Source organism: Rousettus aegyptiacus, unplaced genomic scaffold, assembly GCF_014176215.1.
Source record: "Rousettus aegyptiacus isolate mRouAeg1 unplaced genomic scaffold, mRouAeg1.p scaffold_m13_p_6, whole genome shotgun sequence".
NCBI lineage: Eukaryota > Metazoa > Chordata > Mammalia > Chiroptera > Pteropodidae > Rousettus > Rousettus aegyptiacus.
The window spans coordinates 99,392,835-99,411,227 of record NW_023416309.1 but is presented as its reverse complement, the minus strand read 5'-3'; the positions used below and the strand labels follow the sequence as shown (position 1 = coordinate 99,411,227).

General features: G+C 49.6%; 3 protein-coding genes across 5 annotated transcripts in view; all 3 read left to right on the top strand.

Annotated features, from left to right (window-relative positions):
- STAT5B (signal transducer and activator of transcription 5B) overlaps positions 1 to 4,160 on the top strand; it is a 54,196-nt gene extending 50,036 nt beyond the window's left edge. For all 3 annotated transcript variants that reach the window (XM_036222481.1, XM_036222482.1, XM_016150867.2), the window contains 3 exons: positions 531 to 582; positions 897 to 1,001; positions 1,510 to 4,160. In XM_036222481.1, coding sequence (XP_036078374.1) covers positions 531 to 582; positions 897 to 1,001; positions 1,510 to 1,636 — 284 coding nt within the window. In that variant the 3' untranslated portion in view covers positions 1,637 to 4,160. The remainder of the gene's footprint in view (positions 1 to 530; positions 583 to 896; positions 1,002 to 1,509) is intronic.
- Positions 4,161 to 10,629: 6,469 nt separating this feature from the next.
- On the top strand, positions 10,630 to 14,976 carry GHDC (GH3 domain containing). Its single transcript, XM_016150861.2, has 9 exons — positions 10,630 to 11,000; positions 11,188 to 11,489; positions 11,767 to 11,888; positions 12,036 to 12,537; positions 12,925 to 13,117; positions 13,231 to 13,302; positions 13,379 to 13,512; positions 13,857 to 13,942; positions 14,212 to 14,976. Exons 2-9 carry the CDS (start codon positions 11,201 to 11,203, stop codon positions 14,428 to 14,430), a joined length of 1,617 nt encoding a protein of 538 aa, XP_016006347.2. The 5' UTR covers positions 10,630 to 11,000; positions 11,188 to 11,200; the 3' UTR covers positions 14,431 to 14,976.
- Positions 14,977 to 16,952: 1,976 nt separating this feature from the next.
- On the top strand, positions 16,953 to 18,393 carry HCRT (hypocretin neuropeptide precursor). The gene is made up of 2 exons (XM_016150862.2): positions 16,953 to 17,051; positions 17,919 to 18,393. The coding sequence occupies exons 1-2, from the start codon at positions 17,031 to 17,033 to the stop codon at positions 18,294 to 18,296; spliced, it is 399 nt and encodes a 132-aa protein (XP_016006348.1). The 5' UTR covers positions 16,953 to 17,030; the 3' UTR covers positions 18,297 to 18,393.

Here is an 18,393-nt window from a genome sequence, read left to right as displayed (position 1 = left end):
GCCTTCCACTTGAAAACCTCCAGTGATAAGGAAACCAGTTCTTCCCAAGACAGCCCATTGGTGAGGGAAGGGCAGCTCTAATAGACAACATTTTTCCTTATGTGGCTGAGAATTTGTCTTCTTCTCACCAGTTGGTCCTAATTTTGTCCCCCAGGACACAGAGCAAGCTCTGTCCCTCTATGGCATCTGTGACTTTAAACTTTTAAAGATATTTTTTGTTTTTTTTACAGTTAGTGTGCAATTAATGCTTGATTCTGATTTGTATGGAAGTGTATATTTTCTGCGGTTTCAAGAATTTATTAAAACATTCGAGCCAACTTGGAAAATGTCTCCACCTGCAGTTTTAGTATTGAGGCTTCTCCTCTGCCCAGTCTTCCTAACAGATCGATATGTTAAATGCTTGTATCAGATTCTAAGATAACGTTAGATGGTTGTGTCCTATCTTAAGAAAATACGTGATTCATAAGGGAGCTTGTACTTTTTACTTCATTTGAGAACTTTGGTTCTCATCACTGTTCCCTCCTTGGCAGCTAAAGCAGTGGACGGATACGTGAAGCCACAGATCAAGCAAGTGGTCCCTGAGTAAGTGCCTAGGGTCTGGCTCTGGTCTCCTGTTGCCTCTTTCCTCCTCCCCTGGCTGTCTCCACCCGTCACTGCTGCCCTCCTCTGCCATTCATGGGCCCAGAATTCCCTTCCCACTGAAACCTGGCTCAGCCCCAGGGAGGGAACTAGGCTTGGTCACCATGGGGCCAGAACCCCACTCCTGCAGCCGGAGCCCCACTCCCAGTGGGCGCTTTGTCCTACACCCGAAAAGGACATGAAGATGTCCCTGAGCCGCTCCCCAAGTCACCTGCTGCCCCAAGGCCGCTGAGGCTCTGCTCTGCTTCCTCCCACAGGTTTGTGACATCTGCAGACTCTGTAGGGGGCAGTGCCACCTACATGGACCAGGCCCCCTCTCCAGTCGTGGGCCCCCAGGCTCATTATAACATGTACCCGCAGAAGTAAGTTGTGTTCTCATGGGCTCTGTGGGGAGGAACTGGGCACTTGGCCTCAGGCTGGACCCTGGAAGGCTGGTGGGCAAAGGAATGCAGAGCTTCTGTAGGTCCGAGACCACCTGGTCAGGCCTGGCTCTGGCATGTGCCCAGGTGGAAGAGATCGAACCAGAACTATTGGTAGTTTAGAGTGGGGTTGGGCAAGTGTCATCTGCTCCCAAAATGGAGATTTTTCTTGCTCTGTATAAGAACCAGATGGGGTTTAGAGCTGTCTGGACAGCTAGCGTTAGGGGCAGCTGGGAGGGCGGGTATTTTTAGCCTGAGTCTTTCTGTCCAGCTAGCAAAGGACTCTACTCCCAGTGTTCAGATCAGAAGTGGTTCTTTTCCCAGGAATCCGAGGGTACATGTGGTCTTGGGCAGCTCACTTGGTGGGTTGTGGGCTTGGGGTAATCTCTGCTGCTCCTCACTGGCTCTGACAGCCTTTTCCTTTCTCTTCATCTCCTCTTTCCCTCCCAAGTCCTGACCCCGTCCTTGACACTGATGGGGACTTCGATCTGGACGACACGATGGACGTGGCGCGCCGTGTGGAGGAACTCTTAGGCCGACCTATGGACACTCAGTGGATCCCGCACGCACAGTCGTGACCTCTCATCTCCATCTTCAGCGTCTTCGTCCTCGCTAGAGGAGTTACTCTTGTGGATGTTTTAATTCCATGAATCGCTTCTCTTTGGAAACAATACTCATAATGTGAAGTGTTAATACTAGTTGTGACTTCGGTGTTTCTATGCATGGTAACACCAGTGAAGGGAGTGTGTGTGTGTGTGTGCGTGTGCGTGTGTGTGTGTGTGCACGCGCGCGTGCACGCATGCACGTGTACGTGAGTGTGTACATCGTGGTGTTTCTCCCCCTTGCTGTCCAGAGTTTAGCTATAGCATTGGGGCCACAAACAGATGCCGTGATGGTTTTAACCTTGTACAAAAAGGCAGTGATTTCCATGAATCCTAGAATTTGGCCATGTGTCTCGAGGGTAGCTGAACTTGACATGTACAAGTAAGAGAAGGACAAAGGGAGGAGAAAGCACCTCCTCTCTGTTGAGTCTTTGTCACTGTGTCTGCCAAGCAATTGTTATATAACCATGATTGTCTCTGCTTTTCTTCTGAAACGTAGAAACTGCCTTTTGACAAAGAAAGCCAGTCCTCCCTCGCCACTCCCCCTCACCGCCATTTTCCCGGATAGTGATGGGAAAAGGGCCAACATATGAGGATCGTTGGAGTAAGGGGAGTCAGGGGTTTGGGGATGGGTAGTGGCTTTTTAAATAACGCTTAACCCATCTTAACGTTCTCCCCCGCTTCCCTCCCTGCCTGCCTGCCTCCCCCCTCTCGCTTGGGGGACTGCCACTCAGTTCCTCTGTGTGGACGCCTGTGCCGACACGTTTGATGGACTAGAGGGAAGAAGGGAGGGTCACACAACTGAAGCCGACAGCGCTGATGTCCTTCGTGTCGGCAGCCAGAGTGGAATGCCCAGCCCTGACTCGAAGGTGCTGAGTGTCGCCCTGTCGCCCAGGGGGGCTGCACTACCAGGCTGCCCATCCTTCCTCCGCCCTGAGCGAGGCTTTCCGAAAGCTCATCGATAAGGGCTTTTTGCAAATGTCGAATGGTGTTTTTGTTTCTAAATTGAGACTTTTGTTTTCCCCTTTCCACCCTAATTTGACATCAAAATTCTTTCTCGTTGTATCAGGTCACCTCATTTCCCTTCACTGTTCACACACAACGTCTTGGGGTGTGGGTGTGAAGAGCGTAGTCTGAACCCGGGGCCAGCATGGTCAGTGGGTGTCATTGCCCACCTGGTGCGAGGTGCTTGCTGGGTGTCAGGCCTTGGTAGTTTGAGGAAATGCAGTCAGCAGTTTTGCTGAAAGTTTGGTAAGCTGCAAAAACAAAACAAAGAGCCTTAGCATAATTTTGCCCACATTTCTTCTGTAGCTTTACCCCAGAAAGAAGGAATGGGCTATGGCAGGCAAGTGGGAAGAGGCGGGATCAGGTAGAGCTTTTGGGTTAAGCCTACAAGATCACCCTCGGGCCCCTCTCTAAAAGAAGGACATGACCATGCCCAGGAGAGAATGGCCCTAAAAACCTTATTTTTATACATATGAGTAAATAAACAGATATTTTTTTTTTTTTACAAAAATAACTTCTGAACTTATCAGTGTTTTGATGTTAAAGGAAAATATTCCTCTGTAGTAATTATTTATTGGAAGATGACTTTTAAAAGCTGCTGTTTGCCCTGGCTTGGTTTCATACACTGATTTATTTTTCTATGCCAGGCAGTAGAATCTGTCTGCCTCTGAGGAGCAGGTTTGACCCCTCCATGGATACCAGCATTGACATAGGATGCTACTAAGCCCCTACGTACCCCTTAAGATTTGATTAAAATTCCACCTGTGATATGGGAGTGTCGGGGAAAGATGAAAAGGAAGACTGACTGCTCTCGGGCCCAGTCTTAAAGAGCCCCCACTGGCCCATCACTCAGGCTTCGTCATCATGTGCTTCTTGCTGTCCCAGCAGCCCTGATGGTGAGGGGAACAGGGATCGACACAATTTCATGTTGGTAGTGGAGCCAGCCCTATGGCATGCTGTAGGCAGAGCTCTCCCCTTAACAGTTGGCATTGGGGTTTGGAGGCCAAGTGCTGAGCGTGGGGTTCCCATGCTTGTACAGTGGCTGACCTGTCTTCAGTTTTCCTGAGGCTGTGCCTATGGTTGGAAGAGATTTTTGACTGAAAGGTGTGATCATTATCTGCATTATACTTCCTGTCTCCCTGTTCCTGCAAACTAGAGGAAGAGGCAATGGGAAGTCTTGACTGCCTCAGCCTCTCAGTCGCTCCCAGACACACACACAGAAGTCATCAAAGTGTTCCAACTCCATGTGTGCTATGTGCAGGGTTTTGTAGGGGGTGGGGGGGGGGGAGAAAAAGTGAATATAACTTAAAATGGAACTTTACTTTTTATAATTTTTCTTTTTAAAACTTTGTGAAATTATTTCAGATACATATTTTAGTGTTGAGTCAGATTACTATATAGCCACCCAAAAAAAAGTATTGTGTATAATTTTACCTGGGGCAATCACAAAATTGTGTATTTTATGTTACAATAAAGGCTTCCTCTGCAGGGACAATATTGAGTCTTGTTTTAATTTTTTTCCATCAGACGATGAGGGAGGGTGGTTTAATAAGGAAAAGTTTGAAACCATCAGTTTGACTCTGAAAAGAACTAGTTGGGAGTTGGCTGCCTCAGAGAAAGAGGTGTCAGTTTTGATGGCAGATGGGGGGCGGGGGGAGGCATTTCTTACCTTCCTGCTCATATGTTTTGGAAATTAGAATGATAGCCTTTATCTCCTAGCCTCCTGTCTCTACACCCTTCCTCTTATGAAGCTCATCTTTAACATTCAGTGCATTTAGAGTACCTGCCTTGAGCCAGGCATGGTGTGTGGGATGAGAAATTGTTCCTGCCCTCAAGAGGATTGCAGTTGGGGAAAGGCAGCTAACACAAATGGTTAAGACAGGATATTGGTTCATCCCGCTATTATATTAGTAAAGGTATCCCAAGACCATTATCGAATACAAAAGAACACAGAGGAAAGGCAACAAACAGCTCGAGCTGGCTCTTAAGGAACAAATAGGAGTTAAGAAAGAAAAAGGCATTCATTTTTTGAGGTGGGTATATCACTCAGAAGTGTGCCATTATTCCCACCTCCAAACCAGAGGCCAGAGCCATGGCTTGGATATTTTGACATAGAAGGGAGAGTTACGCTATAGAAAGAGAGCTTTGACTGTCTCCTCAAATGAACTGACTGAATTTGCAAAAGAATTTCAAGCTTAAGAGTGCTCTCAAAAACTGGAGGTTGTGGTGAAAGACGAATGATAGCTACACTGGAGATACAGGCTAACCTGGGCTGGCTGGTTTGCTGGAGAGAGATGGTGAAAGAGACAGCTGGGAGGAGCTCTCTCAGAGTCAGAACAGACCTCAAACACTGACCTTCAAAGAAGCCTGGATTTGATTGGATCAGTTTGGGGAACAATTTATTTTCCAGGGTGTGGTTGAAAAAAAATACATCACAACCAGCCAATAATCAGTGTAATTTAACATCTGGCTATGGTCAGGGAAAGAGACAAAGCCCTATGAAAAAATCACTGTTATGCTAGGGTGACTGTGGGCATCCTCGAGTCTGCACCCCCCTGAAGAACAATAACAAGCTTCACATTATGTCGGGGAATAGATAAACTCACCGAAGTAATCCAGCCACTCACTAAACGAATATCAGTAACAAGCCCTGGAAATTTTACCAACATATAGAAATAAAACAATACACACCAAAATACCCAATGGGTTAAGGAAGAAATCAAAAAGGAAACTAGAAAACACTATGAGAGGAATGAAAATAAATATACAACATAAAACTTATGGGATGCAGCTAAAGCAGTCCTTAGAGAAGATTTTATAGCTGTAGAGATATATTAAAAAGGAAAAAAATCTCAATAACCCAACCTTCCAACTTAAGACACTAAAAAAAAAAAACTAAAGCAAGCTGAAGGAAAGAAGTGATAAATAGAGCAGACATTAATGAAATAGGGAATAGAAAAACCATAGAGAAAATAAAACCGAAAACTATTTTTTTAAAAGATCAACATTGACAACCTTTCACTAGATTGACCAAGAAAAAAAGAATCAGAAACAAAAAGGGAGATATTACCATAGATCTTACAGAAATAAAAGAAGTATAAAGGAGTACTACGAACAACTGTATGCTTATACATTAGATAACAGGTGAAATGGACAAATACCTAGAAAGATAAGAACTACTGAAAATGACTCAAGAAGGTACAGATGGAGGGGACAACCAAAATGGCGGAGATGATAGAGGCTCCGTTCTTCCCTCTGGTGACCACATCAAAGTTGTGACAGAAACGAGGAGCAGCAGCAAGGAAACATCGCCCGGAATCTAGATGAACAAGCCACACAACTAGGGAGAAATCCAAGAAAGCACCCTGCAATGGCAGAAGGTAGGACAAGGCGAGGACGCGGTGCTGAGTGAGACGGAGGCTGCGGCAGCGGCCGAAGCCTCTTAAAGGGGGCACGTCTGGGAGCAGATTTTCCCAGTGACAGACCTACTCGCTCTGAGCACCAGTGCTGGTTCAGCTGTGCGCAGGGGGCACCAGGGACTTACAGGGAGACATTGTTGGAGTGAGGGCCGAGGTGAAATGCTCTGTTTAGAAGTACCAGAGGTATCCATTGTTCCCTGTTGAGCCCTTCCCTGCCCTGGTGCTCTGGACACAGCACCGCCATAGCCGTGACGTCATCAAACGGGATGACTGAGGTTGCTCTGCCCAGAGGATTTCTTGAAACCCCGCCTCCCCCAACTCAAGGCCCCACCCAAGCCATATTTTGGTATATCCTTGCTGACGAGCGCCTAGACTCACACCAGAGCCAGCTGGCCTCAGTTTCTGATGTGGCCTTTTGAGGCAACTATAAGCACAACATCTGTGGATTGCTTGCTGAATCTTAAAAGGTGGCCCCGGAGGGGCAGAGGCTTGGACTAAATTTGGCCTGCAGCTGAACCCCTCTCAGGACGGTGCCACTGGACACCTGCTACACAAATCCACACTAATAAGACCAGGAGACTTAGGAGCATTGCTTAGTACATAAACAGGCATGGAAAGGCAGCCAAAATGGCAAGACAAAGAAGTAGAAACCATACGAGAGAACAGAACAGAGATCCACATATAATGGAGTCAACTAATCTAACAGATGCAGAATTCAAAACACTGTTTATAAAGATACTCAATGAACTTTTGGTTAAATTCAGTGAGAACTTCAACAAAGAGATAAAAACATAAAAATGGAAATAGAAATTATAAAAAGGAACTGGTCTGAAATGAAGAACACATTATCTGAGATGAGAAGTATATTAAATGGAATAAACAAAGGACTGAACAGAATGAATAAAGAAAAGGATCAAAAGCCCTATCTAGAGGACGGGAAAGCCAAGGACACTCAATCAGAATGGCAAGAGATAAGATGCCAAGACTGTAAAAATATTTAAGGAGCATGTGGGACACTATTAAGGGTCCAAATATCTGTCTGATCGGCGTAACTGAAGAAAATCAAGATGTTGAACAGCTGTTTGAAAAAAATAATGATGGAAAACTTCCCTAACCTGGTGAAGGAAATAGACATACAACCCCAGGAAGCTCAGAGAGTTCCAAAAAAGATGAACCCCGAAAGACCAACACCAAGATACATCATAAGTAAAATGCCAAAGGTTAAAAACGAAGAAAGAATATTAAAAGCAGCAAGAGAAAAACAGATAGTTGCTTATAAGGGAATGCCCATAATACTGGCAGCTGATTTCTCAAAAGAAACTATGCAGGACAGAAGGGCTTGGCAAAAAATTATTCGACATGATGAAGATCCAGGATCTACAACCAAGAATAATCTATCCAGCAAAGCTATCATTTAGAGTTGAAGGACAAATAAAAAGCTTCCCAGGCAAAAATAAGCTAAAGGAATTTATCACCACCAAGCCACTATTACCGGATATGTTGGAAGGACTTTAAGAAGAAAAAAACATATATCAAAAACAGGAATAAAGAATGGTAACAACTACATTTCTATCAATAAGTACCTCAAATGGAAAAGAATTAAGTGCTCCAACCAAAAGATAGAGTGGATGAATGGATAAGAAAACAAAACCCCTCCATATGCTTCCTACAAGAGACTCACTTCAGATTAAAAGACACACACAGACTAAAAGGAAGGGGATGGAAAAAGATATTGCTTTGATGGACCTAGAAGATATTTAAGTCAGACAGAGAAAGATAAACACTATACGATTTCACTTATATGTGGAATCTAAGGAATAAAAAGAACAAACTAATCGAAAACAGACTCACAAATATAGTGGACAATTTGTGATGGACAGAGGGGAGGGGGATTTGGAGGGCTGAGAGAATGGGGTGAAGAGTTAAAGAAGTACAAATTAGTAGCTGATGGATGGTCATGGGGATGGGGAGCACGGCATAGGGAATGCAGTTAGCGTTAATATGTTGGTTAGGCGGAGGGTCGGGGTGGGAGGGAGCAATTGGGGGGACCATTTTATGAACTATATAGATGTCTAACTAATGTACTGTATACTTGAAACTAATTAAAATAAATTTTAAAAAAAGAAAAAAGAAGAAATAGACAATCTGCATAGAAGAGGTTGAATGAATCTACAAAGAAAAACCCAGGCTTCACCACTGAATTTCACCAAACATTTAAAGAATTAATACCAATTTTTTTTTTCTGAAAATAACTTATTCTTCAACATCAAAGAAGCACCATTAATGGTAGAGGACATCCCTGTCCTTATGCGTTTAGCATTTTCACAGAGAAGATTGTGCCTGCATCACCTGCAAGGAGGGTTTTTAGATAGATAAGGAGGCCCATTAATTTGTTTATTGCTTTGGAATACACAACTCTTAACAAGCATGTGCCACTTGGCTATAAGCCACCTGGATCCCTAAGGCTATACATATATCAAGCCCCTATCCCCTCTCAGGAGTGGAGGTACGCTGTCTTGCTGCCGCCCAAGTCTGCTTCCGTCTGTAAGTTCTTTTAATGAACTCTTTGTTTAATTCTGGAGTTGCTAGCCTCTTTCTTCAGTCTCAGCCCTGTTCTCCTTCAGAGGTCGGTTCCAGTACGCCTCAGGGAATTTTTCTAGTACAAAGGGCACTATCAGGAAAATGAAGACAACTGACAGATTGGGAGAGAATATTTGCAAATCATATACCTGATAGGGGACTTGTATATAAAATATATAAAGACCTCTTACAACTTAATAATAAAAAGACAACCCAATTAAAAGATGAGTAAAGGATCTGAAAAGACGTTTCCCTGAAAAAGATATACAATGTCCACTAAACACATAAAAAGATGCTCGATGTCATTAGTCATCGGGGAAATGCAAACTGAAATGGACTCATATCACTTCACACCCCGCTAAGATGACTAAATCGAAAGTCCACATAAGACAAGTGTTGGCAAGGGAGTGAAGAAATTAGAACCCTCATATACTGCTGCTGGGAATGTAAAATGGTGTAGCCCCTTTGGAAACTAGTGTAGCAGTTTCTTAAACGGCTAAAGAGTTACTATACAACTCAGTCATTCTACTCATAGGTATCCACACAAGAAAAATTAAAATACATGTCCACAGAAAAACTTGTACATAAATGTTTATAATAGCATTATACGTAATAGCCGAAGAGCAGAAACAACCCAAATGTCCAACAACTGGTGAGTGAATAAACAAATGTGTTATTTACACACCACATTTGGATAGTGTTACATACAATGGAATATTATATGAACTACTGATAAACAGTACCACATAGAAGAACCTTGAAAACATTATGCTAAGTGAAAGAAGCCAGACACAAAAGACCATAGTTATATAATTTCATTTGTGCAGAATGTCCAGAACAGGCAAATCTATAGAGACGAAGTATATTTGTGGTTGCTTAGGGCTGTGGCAGGGGAGGCTGGGAAGGGAATGGGGGTACAGGGTTATTTTCGAGGTAATGAAAATGTTATAAAATTGACTGTTGGCATTGTGTGAATCTGTGAATATACTAGGAACCATTAAATTATACACTTTAAATGGGTGATTTGTATGATGTATGAATTATGTGTAATAAAGCTGTTATAAAAAAAAAAAAGCAAGATCTCAGCAAAAAAATAAAAAGGAGTAAAAGCGAGGTAGGTGGCCTGAGTGTGAGAGCAGAAGCAAAGAAACAGAAGCAAAGAAGCAAAGAAGCAGAGCAAAGAAGCTCAGCTGTGAAAAGAAGGGAGAGAAGTTGCAAGACCTAGAGGTAGGGAGGGCGGTCAGTGTCTGAGAGCCTGGGTCAAGAGCACGGGTGGAGGGAGGGCTCGACCGCGGCCAGCAGAAGAACCTTATTCCAGAGCACGGCTTCTCACACTTTACGGCAGGAGGGCAGCAGCCTAACTTCAGGGGTCGCCTTGCTCTAAGTTGCACAACTACCTTGTGCCGTATAGATAGAAGTTCGTTTTTCCTTGGGATAAAGCCAACAAGCTAACACAGATGGTGTCCCCATTTACCAGGTAAAGTCAGGATGAACTACATGTGACAACTGGTGCCATCGGGTCCTTTCACTTGAGGACTAGTTATCACTTATATCGAGAATGTGTGTAACGGGTTCCATCTACTTGGATGTAAAATGGAGTGAGATTCTCTTGTCTTTGCAATCTGGCAGATTGCCTGTGATGCAACCACATTCTGGTATACTGCTTACTCAATAAAAATGTGTTTTCTTTCTCTACTACCTTTCTGAAGAAGAGTTCTGGGTTGGGAGAAAATACTGATTTTATCGGTGCTCAAGCTTGAATCTGCTCCGGGATGGGGCGTGCTTCGCTCCCAGCTGAAGCTGCTTCCTGCTGCTCTTTTCCACACTTAGCTTCCTTTTACTCTGCCCTAGCTTCCCACGGCTGCCAGCTCGGGCGGCACCCAGCACGTCCTCCTTAGGCAACTGGCTCCTTTAAGAGCACCCCCCATCCCAGCTCCTCCCTTACGCTCAGTGGCCGGATTTCCCTGTTGTGCAGCCCAGGCCTATAAAGCCATGGCTCCATCTTTCTGGCCTGCTGTGTACTGAGACCGGAGTGCTGAGGGGGCCCTGGGTGTGGGGAGTAGGCACAAGTGGGCGGTGACAGGTGCATGCGGGACATGAACCTCTGTCCAGGGCTCGGGAGGGACGCAGAGCTGGTACAGGGTGGATCCTGGGACGAAGCAGAGACACTCAGGCAGGAATAGGCAAGATCTGTCATTCATTAAGCAGGCACTGTGCCAAGCCCTTCCGAGCGGGTATTATGTTCCCATTTGACAGACAGGGGAACGGAGCTCAGAGCAGCTAGCCGAATTACCTGGGGCCAAACAGCAAGTGGCAGAGTCAGGACTCGAACTTAGGTCAGTGTGACTCTAAAGCCCGATGCTCTCGCCTCTGTCTTACCTGCCTGAAGGGGGTCCTGGCTTCTTCCTAAACTTCCTTTGTCCTTGTCTTTCCTGTCTGTGGTGGAGTGGGGGTGGGAGGGGTACGAAATGGGTTATTCCCTGCCCCTCCGACACCAGCACTCTGGTCCCTTCCTCCTCCCAGGGTCTACCTGGAGATGCTGCTTCTGCTGCTGCTGCTGCTCCTGCTGCTGCTGCTGGTGCTGCTGCTGGTGCTGCTGCCACCGCTGGCCATGCTCCGGCAGCAGCGGTCCCAGGGTCCCAGATTGTCCTGGCTTGCTGGCCTCCAGTACCGTGTGGCATGGGAGGTCCTGTGCTGGGCGGCTGCCTGGCAGCAGTGGAGACTGGAGCAGAGCACACTGCACGTGGGCCAGAGCCAGCAGCAGACCCTGAGGTGGTGTCTGAAGGAAGACCAGGGTCCCCGCTGTTCCCTCAGGGGGAGCACAGGTGTGTTTTCCAGGATCTGGGGAGGTGGCCCAAAAAGAAAGCAACCCCACAGGACAGTCAGAGTCCAGGACCTGAAGGTTTCTCATCCCTTCTTCTGCTGCCAACCCAGAGGGGCCTGACCCGGAGACCCTCCTCGGCTCTGGATCAGTCAAGATGAATTTTACCCTCCTGGGCACCAATAGTCCCCTTCTCCCCAGACCTATTCTGGGTCCCTTCTTGAAACTCTTGGGAAATTCTGTGGCTTCATAAGGAGTTTATGGTGTCTTTGGGGCCACAGATATGACTACCTTCCGGAATCATCTCCCTCTCACCAAGGCAACCCAGGCCCAGGAGGAAGAAAGTGAGGGGAAGCTCCTGCCTCCTACCTCAAACCAGCACCACGGGGAGGCCTCTCTGCAGGTAAACTGAGAAGAATGGAGCCCAGCCCCGCCAGAAACCCCTACCTGCAGCCAAACCCTTCTTTCAGGGTGGGCAAAGAACCCCCAAACTGGGGATTCGGGTTCTGGCTCAGCCCAGGGGTCAACAACCTCTTTTGTCTCCCTCCAGGCAACCTTGCTGGGTCTGGCAGCCCTAAATAAAGCCTACCCAGAAGTGCTAGCTCCGGGAGGCATGGCCTGTGTGACTCCTACTTCCCCCTGGCCCCACCCCCTGCCCTGGCCTTGGCATGCCCTCAGCCAGGTTAGCTGCCCTGGATCCAAGGCCCCTGGGGCTCTACTATTGGAGGCACTGAGGTCCCCAGGGCTGCGGGCACTGGCAGCCGGGACAGCAGTCGAACTCTTGGACATCTTCTTGGGCCTGGAGGCCAATGGCGAAGAGCTGGCTGAGGCAATAGCTGCTGGGAACCCAGGAGCACCTCTCCCGAGACGGGCAGCTGAGCTGCGGGAGGCCCTAGAGCAGGGCCCCCGAGGACTGGCCCTTCGGCTCTGGCCAAAGATGCAGGTGGCGGTGACTCTGGATGCAGGAGGCCAGGCCGAGGCTGTGGCTGCCCTGGGAGCCTTGTGGTGCCAAGGGCTAGCCTTCTTCTCGCCTGCTTATGCTGCCTCTGGAGGTCAGCAGGACTCAAGGGTGGTAGCCAGGGGACGGGGTCAGAAATCACACAGCTCCGTGCCGTGTAGCGAGCCCTCCATTGTTATCGCATTTAATCCTCCCCAACACACTGCATACCCTCCCCAACACCAGCAGCTCCATTTTACAGATGAAGAAACTGAGGCTTACAGAGGTTACATAAATTCACACAGCACCAGCATTTACCCCCAGGTCTGCTGCCTCCAGAACCACTGCCTCTTCCCCGTTGGGCTCTAGGGGCAGTGCGCTAAGCCGAGAGAAGCCACGAGGGAGGGGGCGGAAGGGCAGCAGTGGGATCAGATGCTCAGAGCTTAGGGCCTAGCAGAGCACAGTGGCACCGCCAGATGAGACGCTTGCTTGCTCCCCTCAGGAGTAATGGGCCTGAACCTGTGGCCGGAGCAGCCCCATGGAGTCTACATCCTGACCCCCGGAGCCCCCTTGATTGAGCTGCTCCCAGTCAGAGAAGGAGACCGGGAAGAGGCTGCTGCCACTGTCCTGCTGGCCGAGGCCCAGAAGGGCAAGGAGTACGAGCTGGTGCTGACTGACCACGCCAGCCTAACCAGGTGATTACCTGCCCACCCCCAGCCACCTCGGGCCCTCTGGGACTCTGTTGAGAGCCAGGGGGATGAGCTAATGGGTCCTTGGGCCTGACCTCTCCCCACGACCCCCCTGCCAGGTGCTGTCTGGGTGACGTGGTACAGGTGGTCGGTGCCTACAACCAGTGTCCGGTCGTCAGGTTCGTCGGCAGGTAGGTGACCTCCCAGGGAGTTGAGGGGCCATCCTTGGGCCCCAGACTCCTCTGCCTCCTCCTGTCTCCTCTCCAGGCTAGGCCAGACCCTGAGCGTGCGAGGAGAAGACATGAGCGAGGACGTGTTCTCCGAGGCTCTGGGTCGAGCAGTGGTGCAGTGGCCAGGGGCCAAGCTGTTGGACCATGGCTGTGCGGAGAGCAGCATTCTGGGTAAGCTTCTCTATCAGCTCCTGCCCCTGTTCTCGGGCTGGCTGTCCCCCAACCCATCCCCATCCTCCTGGGAGACCTCTAGGAAGGAGCTAAGACCTGGCATACTGTGCTGATCCTAGAAGACCTTCCCCACGTTTAACTCTCACCCCTCCTGCTACAGTCTTTTCCCATTTCCGTTCCACACCTGTTTCATACTGAGGACTAAGTTCCAGGTTCCGTTTATCCCCCTCCCCACCAAGAAGCCCCATGAACGTCAGAGTGGGGAAGAATGGGAGAGGCAGTGGCCATTAGCCATGGAAGCTGCCCTGTTCACAGGAGTGCATGTGTGTGGGGTTTCTTTGCAGATTCCTCAGGGGGCTCTGCTCCCCACTATGAGGTGTTTGTGGCACTGCGGGGCCTGAGGAACCTATCAGAGGAAAACCGAGACAAGGTGAATGCGGCAGGGGCAGGATTTCGCTGCATGTTCCCTTCACTCTGCACACCCCCAGGTGCTGTGGGCACAATGGAGTGATGCGGAGGAGGCGGGCAGGGAGGAGAACTTTCCTGAGGCTCTGGGAAGGGAGGGGTGTGTCCCACAGACACATGCACACATGAAACTCCTATCCACGCATATGCTGGGCACAGTCTGGCAAACCTCATCCACATGCCACACAGTCGTACAGCCACACACCAGCCTCAGTCAGGCCTTTCTGTTCTCAGCTGGACCACTGCCTTCAGGAAGTCTCTCCCTGCTACAAGTCCCTGAGGTTCCGGGGCAGCGTGGGCCCTGCCAGAGTCCACCTGGTGGGGCAGGGGGCCTTCAGAGAACTCCGGGAAGCCCTCGCTGCCTGCCCCTCGTCTGGCTTCCCTCCTGAGATGCCCCGGGTCCTTCGGCACAGGCACCTGGCCCAGCTCCTACAGAGCAGGGTGGTGTCCTGAGCTGAGTACCGCCCAGTGCCCCATCCACCCCAAAGGCTGCCTCACTCTCTCCTGCGGGGTCTTTCTGAATGGGGAGCCCTTGGCCAGGGTCTTTGACTCTGTCACCCGACAGTGGTGTGTCAGAGCCGCTGGACCTTAGGGATGTCTGACTTAGCCAGTTCTGAGGCGGCGACTTCAGGGTTATAGCAGACGCCCGCAGTGCCTGGCCCAAGTGCACCCCTCAGCCCACACTGGAGGTCACTGCCAGAGAGTTCTGAGACATGCTGAAGGCTCCCATGTCTCTCGGCCCAGTGCTCCGGGCAGACTGGAAGTGTTGGAAATTAACGTTCCCAGGAGCAGCCCTCAGTCAGCAGGGAACAGGAGTTGTGAATACTGACCTCAGTTTCACTGTCCCTCAGGGCGACAGTTCTGAAGTACCTTTTGCACCAGTTGTCCACAGTGGCAACTAACTGTCTTATTTACACAGTTTTTAATGGCTTTCTTTCTGTCACCGCCCCCTTGCGTGTTTTCTAGGCTCACCTCCCAAATAAACCTCTTGCACCCAGATTCTTGACTCGGGGTCTGCTTTTGGGGAAATCACAGTGGTCCCTTTTGCTCTGCTCCTGCTGAAGCCTGTCACTCCCCCGCCCCCCACCTTCAGCTCAGGGTGTCAGCGCTTTCCCCCTACTTTCCACTGGGGTGTGTGCGCTGGAGAGCCCTGGAGGAGCCTGGGTTAAGCCAGAAGACAAGAAGCTCCCTTCTACCTCTCCCCATCCCAAGCTTAACCTAAATATGAAGGGGCTGCTCCCCAACCGTCCTGGCCCTGGCTCAGCACCCACGAATTACTTCCATGGGCAGAAGCTATGCTGCAAATCATAAAGAATCACAGCAGGAAGCGACCGTGGAGAAGATGTGGTCAACTGGTCAACTGCTGATCTGACCGGTGGAGGACACTGAGTCTTTACGAGGTCGTGAGGCTTGCCCAAGGCCCTGAAGCTCCTCCTAAGTAATATGGCACCTAAGTTTCTGATTCTGCCTCGGAATTCCAGGCCCCTGTGCCTACCCACTTGGCTCCTACATCAGCCCCTGACTCCTTCCTGCTAAAATCCTCCATGGCTCCCTAGCACCCACAGTATCAAGATCAATCAGCTTAGCCTCAAAGACCCTTTAAACCTAGAGGATGTTACAGTCTGGTTGTGCGGAATACCATTTTTCCTTCCTGTCTTTTTCCCACTTTCCAATGTACTCAAGAAAATTGAAAAATTGTAATGGTTCAATTTAAAATATTTTATTTCCTAAAAGCCTTTTTGCCTATTGTAACGTGCAGGACCCGTCTCCTATGATGGGAGAGACAGGTAGTTACCTGAATCTAGGTTGAAAAGGTTATGTAAAAAAATTATAATAAAAGGGATACTCTGCTTTAAAAAAAAAAAAAATCCAGCTTTGGACCAGAAAATGTAAGGTAACTGATTTTAATCAGTAGGGAATTAGTGATTTAGCCAAGAATCTCATAAGGATTGTGTTTCTGGCCCTCATTTGCCTGTCCAACCACCTACCGCTTCTGCGGGAATCTGTGACCATGAGGATGACCCTCCACTATCCCACATCAGTTAAGTTGTCCTTTCTGCAGAATGACTTCTCCGGTCTTACTGGGTAGAAATACCCTTTTCATGAAAGGCCTTTTCAGAGTCCTTTCTCCCACTGAGCTATCATTATGCCACCCCTAGGTTGCACCCCCACCTAGACTTTGGGGCTCCTTGAAAACTGGGCATGTCTGATGCACACTGTCACTCCAGCACCTGGTGCTCAATGGACCGTGCCCTGAATAAGAGACTTCAGGCATGGTGGCTCACTCACTGCTGGTGGGATAGGATGGGGGAAGGAAGCTGGGGAGGTCGAAGGATAACACCAGGTTTGGCTGCTTCCCTCCCAGTGCCTAGGTTTGGTTTTCAAGGTTTTCCATCTTGGGAGTTGGTGGAAAAGGTAGAGGGAATAAGAAAGCTGAGAGAAGGGAGAGCCAGCTCATAAGCATTTTTCCATGGAGGAAGAGGGCCCTGGAGCCTTACAGACCCCAGTGGCAGTGACAAGCAGCAGGGGAAGAGAGGTCTGCTACCTGGGTGCCCTCCCTCCTCCACATATACCATGTGGAGAGCGGGTTTCATGACCACCTCCTCTCCTGCTCCTAATTAGCAGCTGCCCTCCCCCCCCAAACACACATTGTCCCAGGCCAAAGCCCCAGCCAAGGCCTCTTTTGTGCTCCCAGATTCCTGGGTGCAAGGTGGCCTCATTAGTGCCCGGAGACCACGCCATCTCCAGGGAGCAGGCAGACAGACAAGGGGGGGACCAGGGGCACAGGGATCCAACTCCAGCCTCTAAATGCCTTGGCGGCCATTCCTTGGGCCCAGCTTGGAGACCACCCCCCTGCGCGAGACTAATCTTAGACTTGCCTTTGTCTGGCCCCATAGTGGACGCAAGTGCCTGTCTCTCCCCCACCACCTCAGAGCACTATAAACTCTAGCTCCCTGGTAGCAAGTCACAGTTGACAGCCTCCAAGTTCCTGACTATTTGGATCACTGGAGACAACAACTTTCCTGGCTACCCCACTCTGAGACCCAGACACCATGAACCCTCCTTCTACAAAGGTAATGAAAGAGCCAGGGATGGAGGGGACATATCATATCAAAAGACAATGAGAGTGCTTACTCAGGGGTGGAAGAAAGACTAAAGGTGTCTGTCTCCTCTCCTAGTTTTCTCCTATGTGGGCTCTGAGGCAGGCAGGGGACTGGGTGGACCCTTGGTCAAGAACTTGCCTTGGCTAACATTCGATCGTGCCCTGTTCTCCTAAGAGCTGTTTATTGAGCACTTACTGTGTATCGGCTGCTGTGTTTGCACCTGACATCTCATTTCCCCCTCCCAGCAGCCCTGCACAGTAGGAATTACTTAATACCCAGTTCAAAAGTTGAAGAAGCTGTGCCCCATGAGAGGGTAGGAAACAGGACCAAAGCCACAGAACGCAGTGCCCTTGCAAGGAGCAAGCAGACAAGACAGCAATTTAGATCCTGCCAGCCCTTGATTTCCACGGGTTTGCAGCTGTGGGGAGTAAGAGCAGGACTAAATACCTCTCTTTTGCCTTGAGTGTACAATCTTCTGGTGCAAACAGATTCAGACACACTTGTTTTCAGGTGGAGTGGTAAACACTCTAATGGGGATACAACAGACTAAGGGTACCCAGAAGAGAGTCATATTCCCAGGGAGTCTCAAAGGGCTTCCTGGAGGAAATGCTGTGCTAGGACTTGAAGGATGAGCAGGTAAAGGAGCCACGTGAACCGTTCTCCAACTGAGCCCTTCACGGAACATGGCCGCTGAGACAGGAAAACGAAAGGACAGCAAGTGGGGGGGGGGGGCGCAGGCCGGGAAGGGGAGCGCAACCAGCTGAAAAAGGCCTGGGTGTAGGGGCTGGATGCGGGCGCACCGGGAAGACCCCTAAGGCCCGGTCTCCACCTCCCTAGGTCTCCTGGGCCGCCGTGACGCTGCTGCTGTTGCTGCTCCTGCTGCCACCGCCCTCCCTGCTGTCGCCCGGGGTGGTCGCGCAGCCCCTGCCCGACTGCTGCCGCCAGAAGACGTGCTCCTGCCGACTCTACGAGCTGCTGCACGGCGCCGGCAATCATGCGGCTGGCATCCTCACCCTGGGCAAGCGGCGGCCAGGTCCTCCGGGCCTCCAGGGCCGGCTGCAGCGCCTCCTGCAAGCCAGCGGTAACCATGCAGCCGGCATTTTGACCATGGGCCGCCGCGCAGGCGCAGAGCCAGCGCCACGCCCCTGCTCCGGGCACCTTTGCCAGTCTGCAGCTGCCTCGTCTGTCGCGCCGTGGGGACGGTCCGAGGTCTGAGCCCTTGCTTGGGCCCTGTCCTTGCCCTGCCCTCGACCCTCTGCTTGCCAGATGTCAGCCCCGAGAAAAAAAGTTCAATAAAGACGAGTCTTCATTA